Source organism: Cetorhinus maximus, chromosome 9, assembly GCF_964194155.1.
Source record: "Cetorhinus maximus chromosome 9, sCetMax3.hap1.1, whole genome shotgun sequence".
Lineage (NCBI taxonomy): Eukaryota > Metazoa > Chordata > Chondrichthyes > Lamniformes > Cetorhinidae > Cetorhinus > Cetorhinus maximus.
Window position 1 is genome coordinate 87,699,493 of NC_135887.1, and position 19,209 is coordinate 87,718,701.

At 40.7% G+C, this 19,209-nt stretch overlaps 1 protein-coding gene across 1 annotated transcript in view; it reads right to left on the bottom strand.

Annotated features, from left to right (window-relative positions):
- Positions 1-2,112: 2,112 nt before the first annotated feature.
- The window catches only part of LOC144684806 (eosinophil peroxidase-like), an 82,249-nt gene continuing 65,152 nt past the window's right edge, over positions 2,113-19,209 (bottom strand). Inside the window, exons 12-16 of the mRNA XM_078549048.1 lie at positions 16,893-17,130; positions 14,138-14,349; positions 11,519-11,683; positions 8,804-8,897; positions 2,113-4,904 (exon numbers count right to left, since the gene is read on the bottom strand). Of these exons, the coding sequence (XP_078405174.1) occupies positions 4,766-4,904; positions 8,804-8,897; positions 11,519-11,683; positions 14,138-14,349; positions 16,893-17,130 (848 nt within the window). The 3' untranslated portion in view covers positions 2,113-4,765. The remainder of the gene's footprint in view (positions 4,905-8,803; positions 8,898-11,518; positions 11,684-14,137; positions 14,350-16,892; positions 17,131-19,209) is intronic.

The window sequence follows — 19,209 nt, forward strand, 5'->3', positions numbered from 1 at the left end:
TGGGGTGGAGCCCCTGCATGCCCTAAACAAGGCCCCTCTTTTGGAGGGCACAGGGCTTGGGGCACCTTATGCACCATCAGCCTTTTAGTGGCTTGGTGAATCTTTCAAGGCCAGTCCCCTGAGAGAGTTGATGGAATTGGGTTCCACATTCAGATTCAATGATTTGGCTTTGGCCTGGAGGCTGAAAAGGAGGATAGGCAACCATTTAAAACATTTTTTTGGAACAGCCCCTTGGCAAGTAACGCACTGAAGGCACAGCCTAGCTTTGTCCGTATATCATTCTTTTATAAATATTATCAATTTGAATAACTATGCATATTCCTTTAAATTTCAATATAAACTAAGCATTCGTATTGAAATTCCAGTTTCTTTTAAAAATGTTTTTATGTTTTGCTCATTTCAATTAGATTAGATTACTAATCACTTTATTGTACTAACTTTCAGAGACATTTCCATATTTAACTCAATTAGGTAGCATCAAGTATGAATTTAATGTTCTCATCAGTGAGATTAGTTAAATCATACCTTTTTCATTTGTTATTTTATTTAAATTATAGCTTTTAATACTTATTTCATTTTTTGAATCTTGCTAATTAACAGTAAGTTAGTGCATTTGATTCTGAAACACTAGAACATTATCATGGCTTTTGGTCACCTAGCTTAATATCTTCTTATATGGTTCTGTCAAATTTTGTTGGTAATTGATAATGCTCCTGCAAAGAGCCTTGTGACATTTTACAACATTAAAGTTTCTATATAAATGCAGATTGTTGTTACACAATATCAGGCAGGCGCCAATGCAAGTTGGCAACAGTTCAGTTTTACCAAGGGAGACACTATGGCCTGAATTTTTGCTCAGCACAATTCCTAGTTCCGCAAAGCTGACCCAGGAGAAAGTGCCCCAGAAGTTTTGATTTTCAGTCCAGGGTTGGGGGTGGTTGGTGGGTGGGTGAAAATGGGAGTCATGGTGAGCGATCCTGGAATAAGAGTGGAGGCTGCTGAGGCAAGCCAGCTGAGAGTTCTGTCTTGGTATCCAGCTTTTTGTTGATGATTTAAAAAAAAAATAACAAAAGACAGCCTTCACTCCTCCCCCTCCCCCCGCCCACTCCCCATGCCCCATTCATGCCAACCCATGTCACATCATGCCCCGCCCTCTCCCCACAGCCTGTCATACCCTCCATGCCTACCTATGCCCCTTTACCCACTCTCCATAGCGCCTCATACTCTTCAATGCCAACCCATGACCTCACCTGCCAAACTTCACCAAAAATGGTAGGTACTGTGTTACCATGCCAACTCACCCAGTGTCCTTTATGAGCAGACTTCAGGACCCATGCTGAGATTTAAAAAAATTCTCAAGTGCCTATTGAAGAATTCACTATTTCAAGCAAAAAATCCACACTGTGATTAAAAACCTATTCACATTTAACTTCCTTTAATCCCTTATAGAAAACAAGTATTGAAATTCATAGTCCCACTTCAAGGAGTTTGTAACTATTTAGAGCTGTCAATTAAACTGTGAACTGATAGGCACCCCCACTGTGATAATGAAAGGTTATGAAATCAGTCATGTAGCACTAATCCTGTAATGATAACCCTCAGACTTATGTCAACAGATACTGAGGTACAACAGGTACTGTCAACAGAACTGCAGTTTTTTTCCCAAATATTTAAAGGGCAGGAGTTTTGAATGTTTTGACAGCTTGAAAGTTCCTTTTGACAGCTCCTTTGGACAGTTACAATGAGCTTGACCATTCCAATGAGTTTATGCACTTTCTATACGCCTTCATGTCTACTTTTAACAATCCAAAGGGCATCTTACCTTTCCAAGGGGTGTCCCAGGACTATATCCTGAAGGGTACCCTACCTCTCCAAAAGGGTACCCTTACCTCTCCAAATAACTCCAGCAGCTTTAGACCTTCTTCCACCTGGTCTAAAATGCACAAGTCATGTTTGGGACATCCCACTAGTGAAAATCAGATCAGCCTGAGGCAGCTGTACTTTAACATGTGCAGCTGCCTCCATGTGCAACTTAGAACATTTCCCGTCAGCAAAAATGGTAGGCACTGTGTTTGGGGTTGGGACTTTTGGACCCAGGCCTCTGCTGTAACTCTCATAACAATGAAGAGCCTCCCTGCCTTTGTGAAAATTCAGGCCTACATGTGGGTGACAAATTGTATCTTCCAGCTCAGTGGGTCACAACATGGGGCTTAAATATAAAAACTGTGTTGGAGTGCTAAAACTTTCTTACTGGTGACCTTATTTTGTTCCCAACTTGAGTGAATTTATACATAACAAAGCTTGCTGCAAAATATGCTTTGAAAGTTTTATTGGAATATATATACAAACACAAGATAAACTGTTGTAATAGGAAGAATATATAATGTTGAATAGGGATTCTAAATACTCAGATTCATATAACAGTTTTATTTCAGGCAGCTTGCTACGATAAAGTCTAATACCCTGATAGGATGAAGATGTAGATTTTACAGTGGTTACACGGTCGCAATTCTTACACTATACAGATGTTAAAATTATACCGTGAAGTGACAAGAGTATTTACAGAGTTTCCACACCTTATTCCATTTATGTAGTAATGAAGGCAACCAACCTCTGAAAATCTTAATCCTCATTTGTCTCAATCCAAAACCAGGATACATTAAATTGCACTGTATACATCTCTGTACCAAGTTTTGTTGAAATTATCCATTAGCTTTTGAGAAATATTGTTTACAAACAGACAAACAAATAGGGCAAAAACATTACCTACATCCATCTTTGGTGGCAAAGGTAATAAATCAAACCACTCTTTATTCATTCCCATTCTGGAAAATTTCCATGGACACAACTCATTCAACATTTATTATTTTATTATTCAACATGTTAATTCTATTTTACAGAATTTTGTTAATTCTGTTTTACAGAATCCCACTGGACTTCACCCTCTCATTCACTCCTGTATAGAATTTCTGATTTGAGGCTAAGGTTATTATTATGATTATTATTCTGTTTTTAATGCTTAGCACTGGGTATAATCAAGCCACTGTTTAAGCTACGGACAACAGCTTTGTTAAAAGCCTAATAGGATTGAGAAAAATATTGAGATTTGTTCAGTATTTTCTGTTCATAATTCATCAATGAATGAATCACCAGATTGGAAGAGATACAAACAACATATCCAAGAATTTATCTTAAACTATTCTAGAGTGATTTTATTCTAGAGTGAAGATTTTGGTTCCCCCTCTCACCTGTGGCTACTCTGATATCCCTGTTTGTAACTATTTATTGCCATCATGCGGTTTGCTGGACTGTGGGATGTTGATAGCTGCAATTTAGCATGGTTCTCATTGCTCTTTGGCATATGGTAACAACAAAGTGGTGTAAGAGGTATAGGTATCCAAGATTCTGTACATTCAATAAAAGGGCTCCATTAAAATGTGACTATTCGGCAAAACTATTGACCCTTTAGTTCTTTATCCCTCTTCCTGTGGGGAAAATGCCTGAACTCCACTCAGAAATTGCCCAGAATGGTGTGAGGGGAATCATAGACATGACTGAACACCTTGTGAGAGTGGTCCTGATCAGACATTGGTTGAGATTGTGGACCACAGAGTTAACTAGTAACATAGGTACCAGGCTAAAGAGAATGAGTCCACAGGAGCGAATGAGTTGAGATGATGAGGACGATACATCTCAAGGTGGGGGGGTGTTGTGCAGAAATAACCAGAGTGGTATTTGTGAATTATAACAACTAAGACTGAATTCAGCCTTTGTAAATTATCACTGGATAATGTGTGCTCCTTTTTAATACAATATATATTTTTAGAACATTTGAAATAAAGTCCTTTTCCAGCTTTCAGGCAAAGTGGGAAAGTAGCTGATGCAGTTTGAATGTAAAATGATAGATCTGAGAGTCCTCCTGCCCAGGGTTTTTCAACTGTAATTACTTAATTATTGTAGTATAAGTATGGTGCTTGTTGAATCCCTGTGGTACTAGTCCTGGCTGCAGTATGACTGGCTGTGTATCTGGATCTGCTGATGGCAGTGGAGTAACATGTCAGCTCCAGTTTAATAAGAGATGCCAACAGAATAACCCAAAATTCAATGAAAGCCATGACATAATTATACACATTAAAGCTGTCATTCATAGCTACCTGTTGTATGAATCCAACTGTTCTGGTTGGTAGGTGATATTCCAGTACATAAAGGTAACAAATGATTACACTACTGGCTAATACACAGTGGGCTCCTCGGTTTTTTGTGAAACTGCCATACGTGTTACAGAGTATAAGGGCATATATGTAGTTTTGTCCACATTTCCAAGGAAACCAAACTGGCTAATTATATGCTGCAAGATTTTCTCCCCAGTCCCAGTGTACATTAGATAGATAGAATATAGGAGAGAGAAATTTCAACACAGCTTACAAAAAGAGAAAGAGACACTTCCAACAGAGACAGCACACTTTCTAGCAGCAGAGACAGACACTGTCTGCATTTCCTTGAGTTGTTATTTAGCAGCTGCACAAACACACCTGGTTTCATCTTCAAGAGATATCACAGACTAAACGAAGAAGTGGGAAGAGGTTACAGTAAAATGTGAGAATGAAATAGGTCCACAGAATACATGGCTGAATGGTTCCAGAATGGGGTAACATCATGGAGATCAGAATAAAGCTGTACACCTTGAATGAATAAACCTCTTTTGCAGGAAGGGAAGTCTGAAGCTTTTATAAAAAGTGATAAACTAGAAAATGGAACTGTTGAGTCATGTGGATGGTGGATCAGCATATGCATTGTGTCCAGTGTTGTCATCTTGCCTGCTACCATTTTTAGATGAGAAACATTTGATGCACAATTCACATTTAATCACAGTCTCACTGTTGTCCTGATGCCTCTGCTGATATCTAGGAAGAAAGAAACATGTTATTTTATATCCAAAGCAAACTACTGCGCATACTGAAAATCCAAAATAATGAAAAATGTTGTACGTGTTTGGCAGAACAGGCAGCATCTGTGGAAAGAGAAACAGAGTTAACATTTCAGGTCGATGACCTTTCGTCAGAACTGGATAAAGTTAGAGATTTAATGTGTTTTAAGCGTGTACGGATGCAGTGAAGGAGGGGGAGGGGAAAAGAACATAAGGGAAGGTCTGTGATAGGGTGAAGGCAGGAGAGATTAAATAACATAAGGGATGACACTGAAAGGCAAAAAAAAAGTTAATGGGACAATGTTTCTGCTATTCACATCTTTCTCCAGACCATGTTTTGTTTTTTTTTCACTTTTCTCATTACCATCTCAGTGCAGCCATTGAGGCAACATTGCGTAGGAGCACCAGGCTCATGGGTCCAGACTAAGGGAATTAATGCACAAGAGTAATTAGTTGATGTGTGCAATATGGCAATGCTTAATTCATAAGTTTGGTTTGGAATGTTTACTTTGTGTTGGTTTTTATTTTAGCAGCGGCCAAGTGGACACTCTGATGATCAATGCCAGATGAAAGGTGAGGTGTAGGACTGTTGGTGAGTGGGGAATGAGCCATCTATTGACAGCCCAGCCAGAATGGGGGTTGTCTCCTCATTTCCTCTTCCTCCTCCAGCTCTTCAGTTGGCTGCTGCATATTTGGTGGAAAGGACAGTGCCCTCATCATAGCTGTGCAGCATGAAACGTGAATTCTGAAGCGTATTGCAGGCCTCCTCTAGAGTGATCCAGGCAGCGGAAGCGTTGTTTCAGCAGGCCAGTGGAATGTCCTGTAACATTTTGTGTGGCGCTATTTTGTATGCTGCTTGCATTTGCATGGGTTGTGCACCAAAGTCATGCGCCATGTGGTCAGCAGATAGCCCTTGTCATCCAGTAGTCACCCTCTGGTTTGTAGTGGCTCAAATGCAGATGGAAAGAGTGGATTGCAACAGAATGAAGACATCACAACAGTTGCCAGGAGACTGGGCATTGACCTGAGTGATAATGCTGCTTATGGTCACACACCAGCTGGATATTTAGGGACCAGAATCTTTTTCAGTTATGGCACATTTCAGAGTTGGGACGCAGTGCCCTGAGATCGATGTTTATGGGGTCAATGGCACCCTGCACCACAAGAAAACCTGCAATCCTCGCAAAGTCGCAAACTCACTCTACCTGCTCCTCTCTGGAAATGAAATGTAGTCAGCTTTCCTGGAATACAGAGAGTCAGTGACCTTCGTTATGCAACAGTGGAGAGAAAACTGGGAAATATTGCAAATATCACCTGGAAGGAGCCAAACGCATGAAGTTCCCACTGGCAGTGCCATCCTTGCCCTGCTCTGAGACTCCGAATGTGGCTGTAGCAGGTGGTAGATTTCAGTGGGGCTCTCCTTACTAAAGCACAGATATCTCTTACATTGTTCCTTATTGACGTTCAGTTAGGAAAATTGCCCCCTGAATATCTTGGCTGGGTGTGGGCTCCTGCTGAGAGCCCTTCTCCACATCCTCCTCCTCCCTCTTACACCACTGCTGTAGTCCAAGGGGAATGCCTACAACTGCAATCATATCTGAGAGCAAGTGGTTTGTACAGAATCCTTAAAGTCAGGACAAAGTGCTTCAGCACCTGCCACACTACTCCCAGTAGACTTTAGCATCTTTAAACAACTCTTGGAAAAAACACGTTTACCATTGCAGCAACAGCCTGTAGAAAATCAATCAGTAACTGACCTGAGTAGTTGATGATTGCATAAATAGCAGTGGTGGGCAGTCCTTGTTGCTGAATATACATTCAGCTATGCGTGTTTAAGAGAATGTTTGCTGGATAATTAAGCTCCAAAATGGCACCATTGGCGCCAGATCAGCATTATATGCTGATTGATGTCACAATCTGATTACTCTGTTTACTTCCAGAGGGCATTCCCTGTGTGTGCCGGTCCCGCCAGAGATGGCGTTTTGGAGCCAAAACAGCTATTGTAGTGCTAAAAATATGGCTGCTGAGGAGTCAGATTTTGTGGCCTTAATTTTTGATCTGTGTACTGGTATAACCCTATGAAATTTAGAAGATAATCTGGAAGCCAAATGCAAATTCTTGAATGATGAACTGCTACTTCCATAACAGACATATGCAAGGAATAGTGATGGTTACCTGTGGTGTGTCTGAAGGAACTGTAATACTGCTTGATAGATGGTAATGAATGTTAAATGTTTAGTAGCACTTGGAGGTTCCTCAGATGCTATGTCTATTAATGATCAATAGTATCAATATATAATCATACATTTAGCACAGAAGGGGGCTATTTGGCCCATTGCACCACTGCTGAATTTATCATGACTCGTTTCTTTCTGATGTGTTCCAGACAGGGCTTGAAGAATATAAGCCATTTTTCCAGCAGAAGGTGGTTTTGTGGGTAGTATCTTTCTTAAAATAGATTATTTTTAACATACTATAAAGAGAGGAAATATAAACTGCAGAATAAAATATTTTCTTTATGTCACATCCTGGTCTGCAATGAGTTGGGTCATTTCAGCCAGAGTATTTAATAATCATAGAATCATTGAATGGTTTCAACACCAAAGGAGAGACCATTTGTCCATTGTGTCTGTGTCTGTGCTGGCTTTCTGAAAAAGTAACTCACCTAGACCCACTTCCCTGCCTTTTCCCTCTAGCCTTGCAAATATTTTTGTTTCAAATAATTATCCAATTCTCATTTGAATGCCTCGATTGTACCTGCCTCCACCACACTCTCAGGCAGTGCATTCCAGAACTTAGCCACTTGCTGCGAGAAAAAGTTTTTCTTCATGTCACCATTGCTTCTTTTGCCAATCACCTTAAATCAGTGTCCTCTGTTCTTGATCCTTCCGCCAATGGGAATAGTTTCCCTTTATCTACTCTGTCCAAAGTGCTTATGCATTTGAATACATCTATCAGATCTCCTCTTAATTTCCTCTTCTCCAAGGAGAACAGCCAACCCAGATTCTCCAATATATCCATATAACTTAAGTTCCTCATCCCTCATCATTCTCTTGAATATTTTTTCATCCTCCCTAAAGTGCGGTGCACAGAAATGGACACAATACTCTAGTTGAGGATGAATCAGTGTTTTATATGGCTTATCACAACTTCTTTGCTTTTGTACTCCATGTCCCTATTTATAAAGCCCAGGATTCTGTTTACTTTATTAACTGCTTTCTCAACCCGTCCTGCTACCTTCAATTGTTTATGCACATATACCCTCAGGTGCCTGTATTCCTTCAGCCACTTCAGAATTGTACCCTTTAGATCATTGCCTCTCCTTGTTCCCCGTCCAAAATGTGTCACTTCACTTCACACTTTTCTGCATTAAATTTCACCTGCCACTTGCCCACTCATTCGACCAGCCTGTTTAAGGCCTCTTGAAGTTTATCACTACCCTCCTCGCAGTTCGCAATCCTCCAAGAATTAGCCTCAGCCTCTCCAGGCTAGCAATGGAACGAAAGAAAATCATCCACGATTTCCACTTTTGCTAACCATTTAACAATAGGTGCTGAGATGTACGTGTGAGTGGATGTCACATGAGGAAAGGACTGCTCTTGGCTTTTCTGACTTCCAGTAAACAGCTTGTGGACACATTGTGTACGCTCAGCTATGTAGGATGGGCAAGGTATTGGAGGACAACAGTAACAATGAATTCATGCCCATCATAAGTCATCTTTTAGGAGAGGTGATGTAAGATCTGGAAATTTGGGGAGGGCATAAGAACTTACAAAATTAACATTAGTCAAATACTTTCAACCACTCTGTGTGTATGCATGTCCACCTGACAATATTAAGTGCTGATGGATAAGCTATTAGGCAATAGAATCTTACCTTTGGAAACAGGTGACTGCAAGCACGATGCTGAAAATACAGCTGCAGACAACAACAATTGTGATGAGAAGGCTTGGATTCTTTGAAGCATTATCTATATGAAATATTTTAAAAACAAATCTGTTATCGTGAAACATGTGTGAGCCAGTAATTAAGTGATATTACAGGTGGAACTCTGTACCTAACAGTGATGTAGCAGCAATCTGCAGGTTGATACTGAAGGAATGGTGAGTTGGAACCTGATAATTAAGCAATTATGGCTCAGCACCTATCAGTTGTAGGAGCTCAAGCCCAATCTGTTAATGTATGTTTCTGATGATTCAATTTCTACTATGATTCAACTAATTTTTTGGTGGATTAAGTAACTTTTAGTCAATTTCCCCAATAATATAATCAGCCATTGTCACATTGTTTAAAAACTAGTTGAAGTTGATAGGCAGCATAGAGAAAGCTTTTGGGGGACCCTAGAAATGGAGCCATAGTTTAAAAATAAGGCATCTCCCTTTTAAGACAGAGGTGAAGGGGAATTTCTTCTCTCAGAAGGTCGCTCATCTTTGGAATTCTCTTCCCTTGAGAGTATTGGATGTTGGGTCATTGAATATATTCAAGGTTGAGTTAGACAGATTTTTGATCTACAGGCAAGTCAAGAGCTATGGGGGACAGGCAGGAAAGTGGAATTAAGGCCACAATCAGATCAGCCATTAAATGGCGGAGCAGGCTCGAGGGGTCGAATGGCCTATTCCTGCTCCTATATCTTATGATCTTACTGTATGCTTAACCCATACCCTATTTAACCTGGGAGTATTTGACGCTCCATTCCTGAACATTGACATCTCTTATTCCGTTTGGTGGAAATATTCTCTAAAAATTGATATTACAGGATGACTGTGAATCTAGACATATTCACTTCCACTATTGCGCTGCACTGCATTGCACTGGTGATTATATCATTTTGTGTTTAAGTTTTTGCTGTACTCTGTCATGAGTGTGCTGTAAACAGGGTAAGTACCACTTAGCTTAATGTTTTCATAATCTCCTCCATTGGCATTGCTGTCTCAGAAGCTTTGTTTTCTCTTTTGTGCTAAACATTTCCTTCCCCTTCATCATCCCTTGACTCTTTATAAGGCCCAAATCTGTCCTATACTTGGATGCTGCTCTCTCTCAGACTCCACTTGAAAAGGCCAAGGCCCATCATTAACCCATCTCTGACTTTTATGTTACAAACTCTGTCATGAAAATATAATAATTTTCATAATGCTATTGGGATTTATTGTAAAGTAGGAATAGCGTGTGTGTTTAATTGAATTACAGGCAGCTGGCCTGGGTATTCTGATGGATCAGAAGAGAAGCTAGATTTGAAATGCTAAATAAATAAACATGGGTGAAGTTTTAGAATGTGAGGTGTAAAGGAAAATTTACATTTTTAGATAAACCAGAGTAGTTTGAATTTCATAAGAGAGGGTGAAATGTTACACTTAGCCAGAAGAAGCTAAACAGTATGTTTATTTTTCCCAAAACTTACTGATAAAATTGGTACTATGAAAGTTTTTTATTATTATAAAGGTGAAGTCCAAAGGCGTATTGGAACAATGGGATTTACATTAAAAAGGGAGAAACATGTATAAAGGAGATGAGGTTATGTGTAAGGAGAAGGAATTCTAAGATCTAACAAGTGTGAAAAGCTTCCAGCCTCTATGTACTAAGCTGCTGCCTATAGGAACTGAAGCTAAGAGAATTAACTGTAAATATACCTGTCCAGGGTATCGTGCGATTTGCCTGGGTCTGTTAAAATCTATTTTGTTTTTACTGTTACCTTAACGGAGGTATAACTGGGAGTCAGATTAATTAGGGGAGCTAGGAGTTATCATGGTAGTAATTTGTAGACCAATGTATGTGCTTAAAATTATTTTTTTTATTAATAAAGGTTTAGTTTTACAACAAAAAAAACCCCTAAGACTTGGTGGATTTATTACTATTGAATTCAAGGCACGCATCTCAAAATAAAAATACAAATTGCAAAACAGTTGTGGCAGTTGTTTTAAGTTTCCCTCTGGGATTTGAGCATCTTAGCATTTACCATCCTCTGTGCCATAATACTCTGTATCTTCATCACAATGTTTCCTATTTCTATTTTAGTTATATCACGGTTGTCAGTATATGAACTTTCCTCACTTACTGCTTCTAATCTGTCTCCTGTTCCACACATTTCCTCCTCCCACTTTCCTCAATGTTGAGATAACATTAATTATGCCTTTTTGTACTTTAAACTCATCCTTACTCAGGATGTCAGAATTGCTTAATATCTCTTGACTTCCCCCTAAAATCTAGAGGTTTTTTCCTAAAAAAAACATGCTTGTTGTTACCTAACCACTAATTCCTGATTTGCCTCCTACTTTTTTCAACCTTTGTGGTGCCCTGTGCCATGAGTCCTGACTCTTCATCTGGGTATTAGAGAACTCCAAAAAAAATTATTCAAATGACAGATAATCACTGTTCATTGAAGCCTGATGGACCGTCACTGTTAACCAGGTTGTGAATCTGAAAGAGTAATGACTGATTAGGCGTGGGTCTGAGTGGGAGGAGAGCAGTACCAGAAATCATAAGGTGGGCAGTTAGTCTATCTGGTGTTCCCACTAATCATTTGTAAGTCGATTTTATAATTGTGCTGCGTCAATGCTCAGATCTAAGAAAGTAGGACAGTGAACTCCTAGGTACCTTGGCATGTAGGTGCTTCAGAACTCCACGTTCCAGTTAAGGGGTCGCAGGTTAGAGATGAAGATCCAACAAGCTCAAGTCCGGCATAACATTCAAAATGGATGGATGTTTTACAAAAGAAGAAGTGTGCCCTTTCCACTTTGGGAACCTCTCCGCAAGGAATATCTGTGGAAAACAGGAAGATCCAATCGTAACAAACTCCTGGAATGCTAACATCCTTTAGGTGCTAGGGTAAACAGAATCAGAGCAGAATACCATAGGGCTTACGTTACTGGGATTTCTACCAATCATTCCTTTGTCATTTGGTTGACCTGGTAAACCAGCCCTTCTAAGGAATCAGTTATTTAAATGCCTCATGTTTTTATTCACTAAAGATCTTCTGTAAATTTGGTAACATAAAGGTGCCAGCATTCATCTCTAAGAATTCTAGCTGTTTTGTCAGTTCAGCTCTTCTCTTTGTACCAGCTTATTCTTGTTGAGTTTTAATAACTGCAACAAAATAATCCTAGCTTTATTGGTCAGCCAACGCGATACTGAATCGTGCAGCTCAGGAAGGTCCTGGTCGGTGCTGAACAAGCTGATTTCACTAAGGAGGAGACACCATAACTGACCTCGTCACCCTAGGTGTGGGAGGGGAGGAGAAACCGTGCTGTATTTTTCCTGGAAAGTGCACACATGAGGAGGGATCAGAACTCTGCAGTATGTCATTCAGATGAAATATGCTATTGCTAACTGCTGTACAGCTCACAGCTGGGTGAGGTACTGGAATGGCATGAAGAATTCATGGAACAGTCCTCTAGCATGTGTCAAGGTATTTGACTTGGGCAACACTGCAAAATGGGCAGCAGCACATGCACGGAGTGTTGTACGCACTGCCGATACTGCATGGTACTGAATCTCGGACAGGTATGTCAGGCACAGCAGTATATCAGGCAGGATGTATGTTGGACAGGGACTGCACATCAGGCATGGGGTGCGCATCAAGCATGGGGTGTACATCTGGAATGGTGTACATCAGATACAGGGTATATATGAAGTGTGTTGTACATCGGATGAGGGTGTACATCAGGCACGGTGTATTTTGAGAAATAGTATTTGAGGACCAGAATCTCAAATCCGAGACTAAGATCATGGTTTACTGGGCAGCAATGATTCCTGTGCTCCTATATGCTTTGCAGACTTGGACAACCTACAGCAGGCACCTCAAAGCACTCGAGAAGTACCACCAGTGCAAGATCCTCCAAATCCAGTGGCATGAAAGATGGTCCAACAGCTGCATCCTCTCCCAAGCCAACTTGCCCAGTATCGAGGGGCTAATCACTCAAAACCAGCTTCACTGGGCAGGACATGTTGCTTGTGTGCCTGATACCAGAAGCCTGAAGCAGTTGCTCTACTCAGAACTCGATTGCAGCAGAGACTCCCAGGTGGACAGTGGAAATGCTTTAGGGATGTCCTCAAAGCATCAGTGAATAAGTCATGGGAGTCCCTGGCTTGTGTCTGACCAAAATGGAGAAGGCTCAAAATGGGAAGCATAGAATACGTTGATGGACTTCATTGGGAATGTACAGGGACGAAGTCAAGTTGTCAGAGGAAGTGCCATCTACCCAATCCTCAAGCACCACCTGTCCCACATGTAGCAGAGTCTGCAAATCACACATTGGATTCATTAGCCATCTCAGAGCTCATTGAGACAGAGTGGAAGTAAGTCATCCTTAATCCCAAGTGACTACCTAAGGGAAGAAAACATTGAGTGGGTGTACACTGGGCAGGGTATACATCTGGTGAGGGTGTACATCAAGCACTGGGTGTATATTGGACAGGGTGTACATCTGGCATGGGGTGTACATTAAGCACAGTGTATAATGGGCGGTTTAAATGTCGGGTAAGGGTATACATCAGCCATGGGGTGTACATCAGGCATGAGGTGTACATTGGGTGGGGTATACTTTGGGTGAGGGTGTCCATTGGGAACAGGGTGTATTAGGCCTGAGTATATAGGGTGAGAATGTATATTCGGTGAGGGTGTATATCGGGCACAGGATTTATGTTGGATCAGAGTATATCGGACAGGGTCTTCATTTTAGGGGGTCTATTGGGTGGGGTTATATCAGGGTGGAGATTATATTGGGAAGGGCCAATATGTCAGGCAGAGGGAATATCGGTCAGGGGTATAAGGGGTGAGGACTTTATATTAAGGGAGGTGTACTTCTGGTTCCTTCTATGCTTCCTGATGTGGATGCACTGGTCACTGAGGTTAGAACAGACTGTTGAATGGATTTTCCCCAGCAGGAAAGCAGATATCAGAACTCATTCCATCATCCATCCCTGCCTTGTCCTGATCTTACTCCCTGTTCTCCCTCCATCCCACTGAGTACCCAACCCGACCCCACCTCTCCTTTGACCCCTCACCTGACCCTTCCCCCTATTCTACCCATTCTGTTCTATGCCTTCTCTATTCAGCCATGGTGCTGCCCTGATCACATCCTCCCCATCCTGTTTACCTCCTCTTTCCCTGCTCCCTTCTCTTTTCCAATTCCTCCCACTCCATTCCCACCTCTGTGCCTCACCTAAACCCCACTCTCTGTCTGGTTCTAGAGTTGGAAAATGGCAGCTACTGACCTGCGACCTCCTCTCTCCAGGGAGACAGATTGAGTGAAGGGATGGCAGAACTGTTACAGTGTACAAAGTCGATGGGATACTGATTCCTTGAGAACACATCCACTGGTATTCTATGAATCCTGGTGCTGTCACATATGATTCTGGAGAGGGTGACTTTGCTCAGTTCTTCTCTCTGCTGGCTGGTAAACACATCCTCCTTTTCCCACCAGAACCTAATGAGAAAAATGCAGCAGAGTCAGGTCCAGGACTCAGATAAGGTACTTACTGAAAAGCTGAATAGTGTGAATGATGCAAATCTGAAATAAAAACAGGAAATGCTGGAAATACTCAGCATGTCAGGCAGCATCTGTGGAGAGAGAGATAGAGTTAATGTTTCAGGTCGAAGAACTGGGAAAAGTTAGAGATGTAATTTCAATTTTGAGCAAGGGGTGGGTGGGACAAGTACAAAAGGAAGGTCTGTAATAGGGTGGAAGACAGGAGAGATTGAATGACAGTCGGGTTAGTTTTCCAGGGACAAAGGGAATGCTGATGGGGCAAGAAGGGAAACATAAGATGTGCCTAGAGCAGGTGCGCTGCTATTTGAAAGCAAAAATAAGAGAAATATCAAAATTAAATCTCTAACTTTTCCCAGATCTAATGAAAGGTCATCAATCAGCAACATTATTCACTCTCTGTTTCTCTCTCCACAGATGCTGCCTGATCTGCTGAGTATTTCCATCATTTTCTGTTTTTACCTCGGTTAAGGTGTGTTACCTGGTTTTGCAAGTAGGTTTCATTGATGTATTAATACTGATGATTGTGTATGATGGTGGAAGAAGATATGTCCCTCACTCCCCAGTGTTGTAAAGATCCATACAGATCTAGATTATAGGAATGATTCCCAAGTTGTGCTGAGGTAGCTGATCTCAGTCCAGATGGCAGTGAGGTGCTAGAATCTGCTTAAATATCCCTGAGCCCAGGAGAAAAAACTTGGTCCAGCTCCTGCTGGAAGGGTGTGAGAATAGATTTTAGGTAAGGACAGGATGAGGCTCAGTTGTGATGTTGCACATTCTGAAATGGTGTGCACAGGTGAAGAATGACCACGTGTGCAAGGTAGCAGAGGGTGTTCGATCCATATGAAATGTACCACAACAAGAGTCAGTTATCTCAGGAAAAGTGAGGAGGAAATTGGAGAAGAAAATGTTTTTAAAAATTCATGCAGTAGCGTGCATTGGCCTGGAAATGGCTTTACTTGAACAGAGCTTTCCAGGTGGCTGGAGCAGGATGTTCCTAGAGTTTAACTTGCCTCATATGTGCCCCATTGTGATGGCAATGACACTTTGAACTCACCTAAAAGAATTGCAGCCTTTTCACGGTTTATCCTCTCAAACATTAAATTGCTGATCTAAACCAGAGAGATAATTGGATGGCTGGGGAGGAAATGGAAACGTCACATCAGCGCAGAGTGATTCACTCTTTGTTGTTAAAACTTTCACTCTGCCTCTACTCTTGTTGGACGTGACCTGGGAGTGCTTGATCTAACACGGGAAGGCAGAAATGGGATGTGTTCGATTCCAGAACACTAACATCATGCTTCTCAATAAATCTCTCAAGTTTTAAGTGCTTTTGGGGATGTTTTACTACTTTTTAAAGGTACTATCTGAATGCAAGCTGTTGGAAAGGCTGACCTGGGGGCTGAGAATGCAAAAGCACTCTTGTAAATCCAGCATTTAGTGCCTGCCGATCCTGGATTGGAGAACTGACAAGCAGCTTCACATAGCTATTGGGTGGAGCCTTCAGTTATACATCTTATAGATGGTATACATTTATATATTTGGTAGACATTTTATATTTAGTATAAATTTATATAATTAGTATACATTTTATAGTTAGTTGTGGTGTTCACTAAGCCTTGCGCTCAACAGTTATCTAATCGCTGATCAGTGAATATCTTCTTGGGTGTTTGGGTGAGGACTGTAAGCTAGGCCTCTTTGGGGTGGAAGTGGTTCCTAGATAGGTTTCAGTCTTCCATTGCCAGTGCACTATCAATCCATTAGAGCAGATTCAATAATCTAAGGAACTCAGTTAAACAGATCCACAGTATTCCAGGGCACCATTGATGATTATCAGTGAGCTTGGTTCATTACTAATTGGACCTCGAGGGTTAAATGGAGCTCTGGTGTTAAACATAGATAATGCACAATCTCTACAGGAACACACTCCAAAGACCCAAATGCAGGGAGCTTGACCACCCCCAGATGTGTTTGTCACTGAAAGTTGGGATTCTTCTGGTCCACTTCTGATAAACATGAAAATCGAGGCCCTAATGGATAGGCTGGTTCTCGTCAGATGTACAGATGGGCTGCACAGAGCTATTGCTTGTTAAACTCTAGCAGCACACTTGCACACACCTGAAGATCTCTAAACCATGGGTCCTGCCAAACTATGTAGCTTTTTTCACAAGTATCTTGTAAACTGAATTTTTCCCTTTCTTCCATAATTTTGTATCCCGACATAGTAGGTGTATGCTAGTTATTTGGAGTTAGTGAAGTGTGGTGTGTCCCCATTAAGAGACTCTATATCAAGCACCAGGAACTCTACATGTGTAGCTTGGTTTGGACTCTGCTGGGGCCAAAAAAAAACACACATTGATGAGCACGAAATATATAAAAATGTCTGTGCAGGAAATTGAAATTAAGTCTCTGACCCCCAAAACTAACCATCTGCATATAGATGTAGACTGTCATTGCCAAGGGCTGGGAATTTCCATACGCACCTATCTCCATCCCTCAAAACCTGGAATTGTTTTCCGAGAAGGCAGGCTAGGAGTTCTCCGACTCGAGCTTTGGGCAATAATGGCTCTGCTATTGCGCCGATCCACACATCTATATTGTTGGGTGTCTTGTACACTGACAGGAGCTTCTTGGCCAAGTATGTGCTGTTAAATATTTGTATTAACTCAGAGATATTCCTGGCTTCCTGCAGTCCACAGAACCGTCTCCAGGCATTGTAACCTACAAGAAAAAAGAAAGGACATCCAAACCATTCTTTGAAAATAAGTTACAGTCACATGCATAGCTTCAGAAATCACTGCAGTTATCTATAATTTGCTGGCACTAATGGAAGAACACATTGATATACAGCTGTATGTGTTGGGATGCTGCATTTTGAGGCTAAGGACTGTTTGGTTGTTAGTCACTCTGGCACCACTAGGTGAACTAGGTGGGGGTGGGGGGTTGGGTGGGGGGTTGGGGGTCGTCGGGGAGGGGGGGTTGCAAAAAACTGCTGCCTTTTAAAAAAAAAACAGAACTGAAAGCCAGCTGCATTAATATTGATGAGCAAATGGCAAATTTGGTTCCAGCAGATTAGGTTATTCATACTGAAAGGAAGGGATTGTGTCCATTACTTTAGCTGTGTTTTCCTTTTAGAAATAGTGGTAACTTTTATCTTGTTCACTGAATAGAAAATAGCATGAGAAATTTGAATTGAACTAATGTCATTGCTATGCTTCATTGATGGACATTGTCATTTCTATTCAATGGTATTTGTATCGTGTACTATTCATTTCTGTAACTGAATGGCATGCATGCTTTACTAGCCTTTTAAAATGAGTTGTGGGCTATCCAGCTCCATCTTCTTGTTGAGTAAAGCATGGGCATCTGCCGTACAGAACTGTCCTCAGGGTACCATGTGTCCCACAACTTACCAGCCCTTAATTAGGTGTGAATTGAGGCATCTTTTAGTTACAATCAATGCGCTATTGAAAAGCAGTTAACGTAATGCAGATTGCATTGATTTTACAAGATTCTGATAAATAAAGATTTAAACTATCCTGAATTGGCTTTTTAAGTGTCTCTGTTGTTAAATTCAATTGAGAATTTGTGTTTTATTTCTGTTCCAAAATGTAGTAAGGGAGAGTTGGGACAAATTAGCACAATAGAGGCAAATGCTACTCATACATACATAGTAACACATACAGAAATGAAATGCAAACATTTTAAATTAAGTTTTTGACAAGAATGAAGTCTAGCAACTGGTGATATTTAAAAAATTATAACATTAAAAATAGCTTATCAATTTCAAGTGGTTATTGTCTTAATACAACCCTGATTGAACTTAACAAGTCTGATACAATATTTTGAGATCTCCTATTTAATTGCAATACACCCTCTGTGCCATAATCTAGCTTAACCACTATATTAAAATTTGCAAAGCGGCCAGTATATATTCATTCACTGGATGATGATGCAGTGTAACATTTTTCTTTATGGATATTCTAGCTTCAAGATTCTTTGTTATCACAATTTCTGCACCAACATTCTAGTGAGGTGGAAGTACTTTGGAATTTAAAAATATTGCAGGATTTTTTTAACTTATTGCATTTTACTAGAATACTTGTTGACTTCCCATTTAGATCTTTTGTTCCATGTGATCACAAAGGGGTTTACAAATCCTGGCACAATGTCGTATTAGTGGGATTAAAAGCAGAAACAGCCAGGATTCTTTACTAGGAGTAAGGGAGACAGAATTGTTCGTGTTTGAAACAACAAAATCAATAACTTCACAATACAATTTGGAATTCATCAGAAAGGAATTGATTTTTTTGGGTTTTCAAGTATTTTGAAAAGGCAGTACACGGCCAGATAATGTTCTATATGGTGAAGCTGCAGGAAAGAAAAATCACAAGTGAACGTTATTGGGGTAATTTCAGATATTATAAACTAATAGCCATTTGCATGTTTAACAGCCATGAATGGGACACCTTAGGACACCGATGCATTTAGCAACATGATTTCATTATCGTTATAAAGGAAAAGAAGATGATGTACGAGAAGTCGTCACTGGAGCAATTCGAGATATGTCTCAAAACACTGGTTTAAAATGACCAGACGTTTTCTTATGACATCAGCTCTAATTTGACCTACTTAGTGATATTACAGGTGTTTGTCAATTATATATTTGAATGCCCCACATGAATTATAAATATTGTAATGCTACCATTGCTTCATCAATGACCTTCCTTCCATCATAAGGTCAGAAGTGGGGATATTTGCTGATGATTGCACAATGTTCAGCACCCTTCACGACTCCTC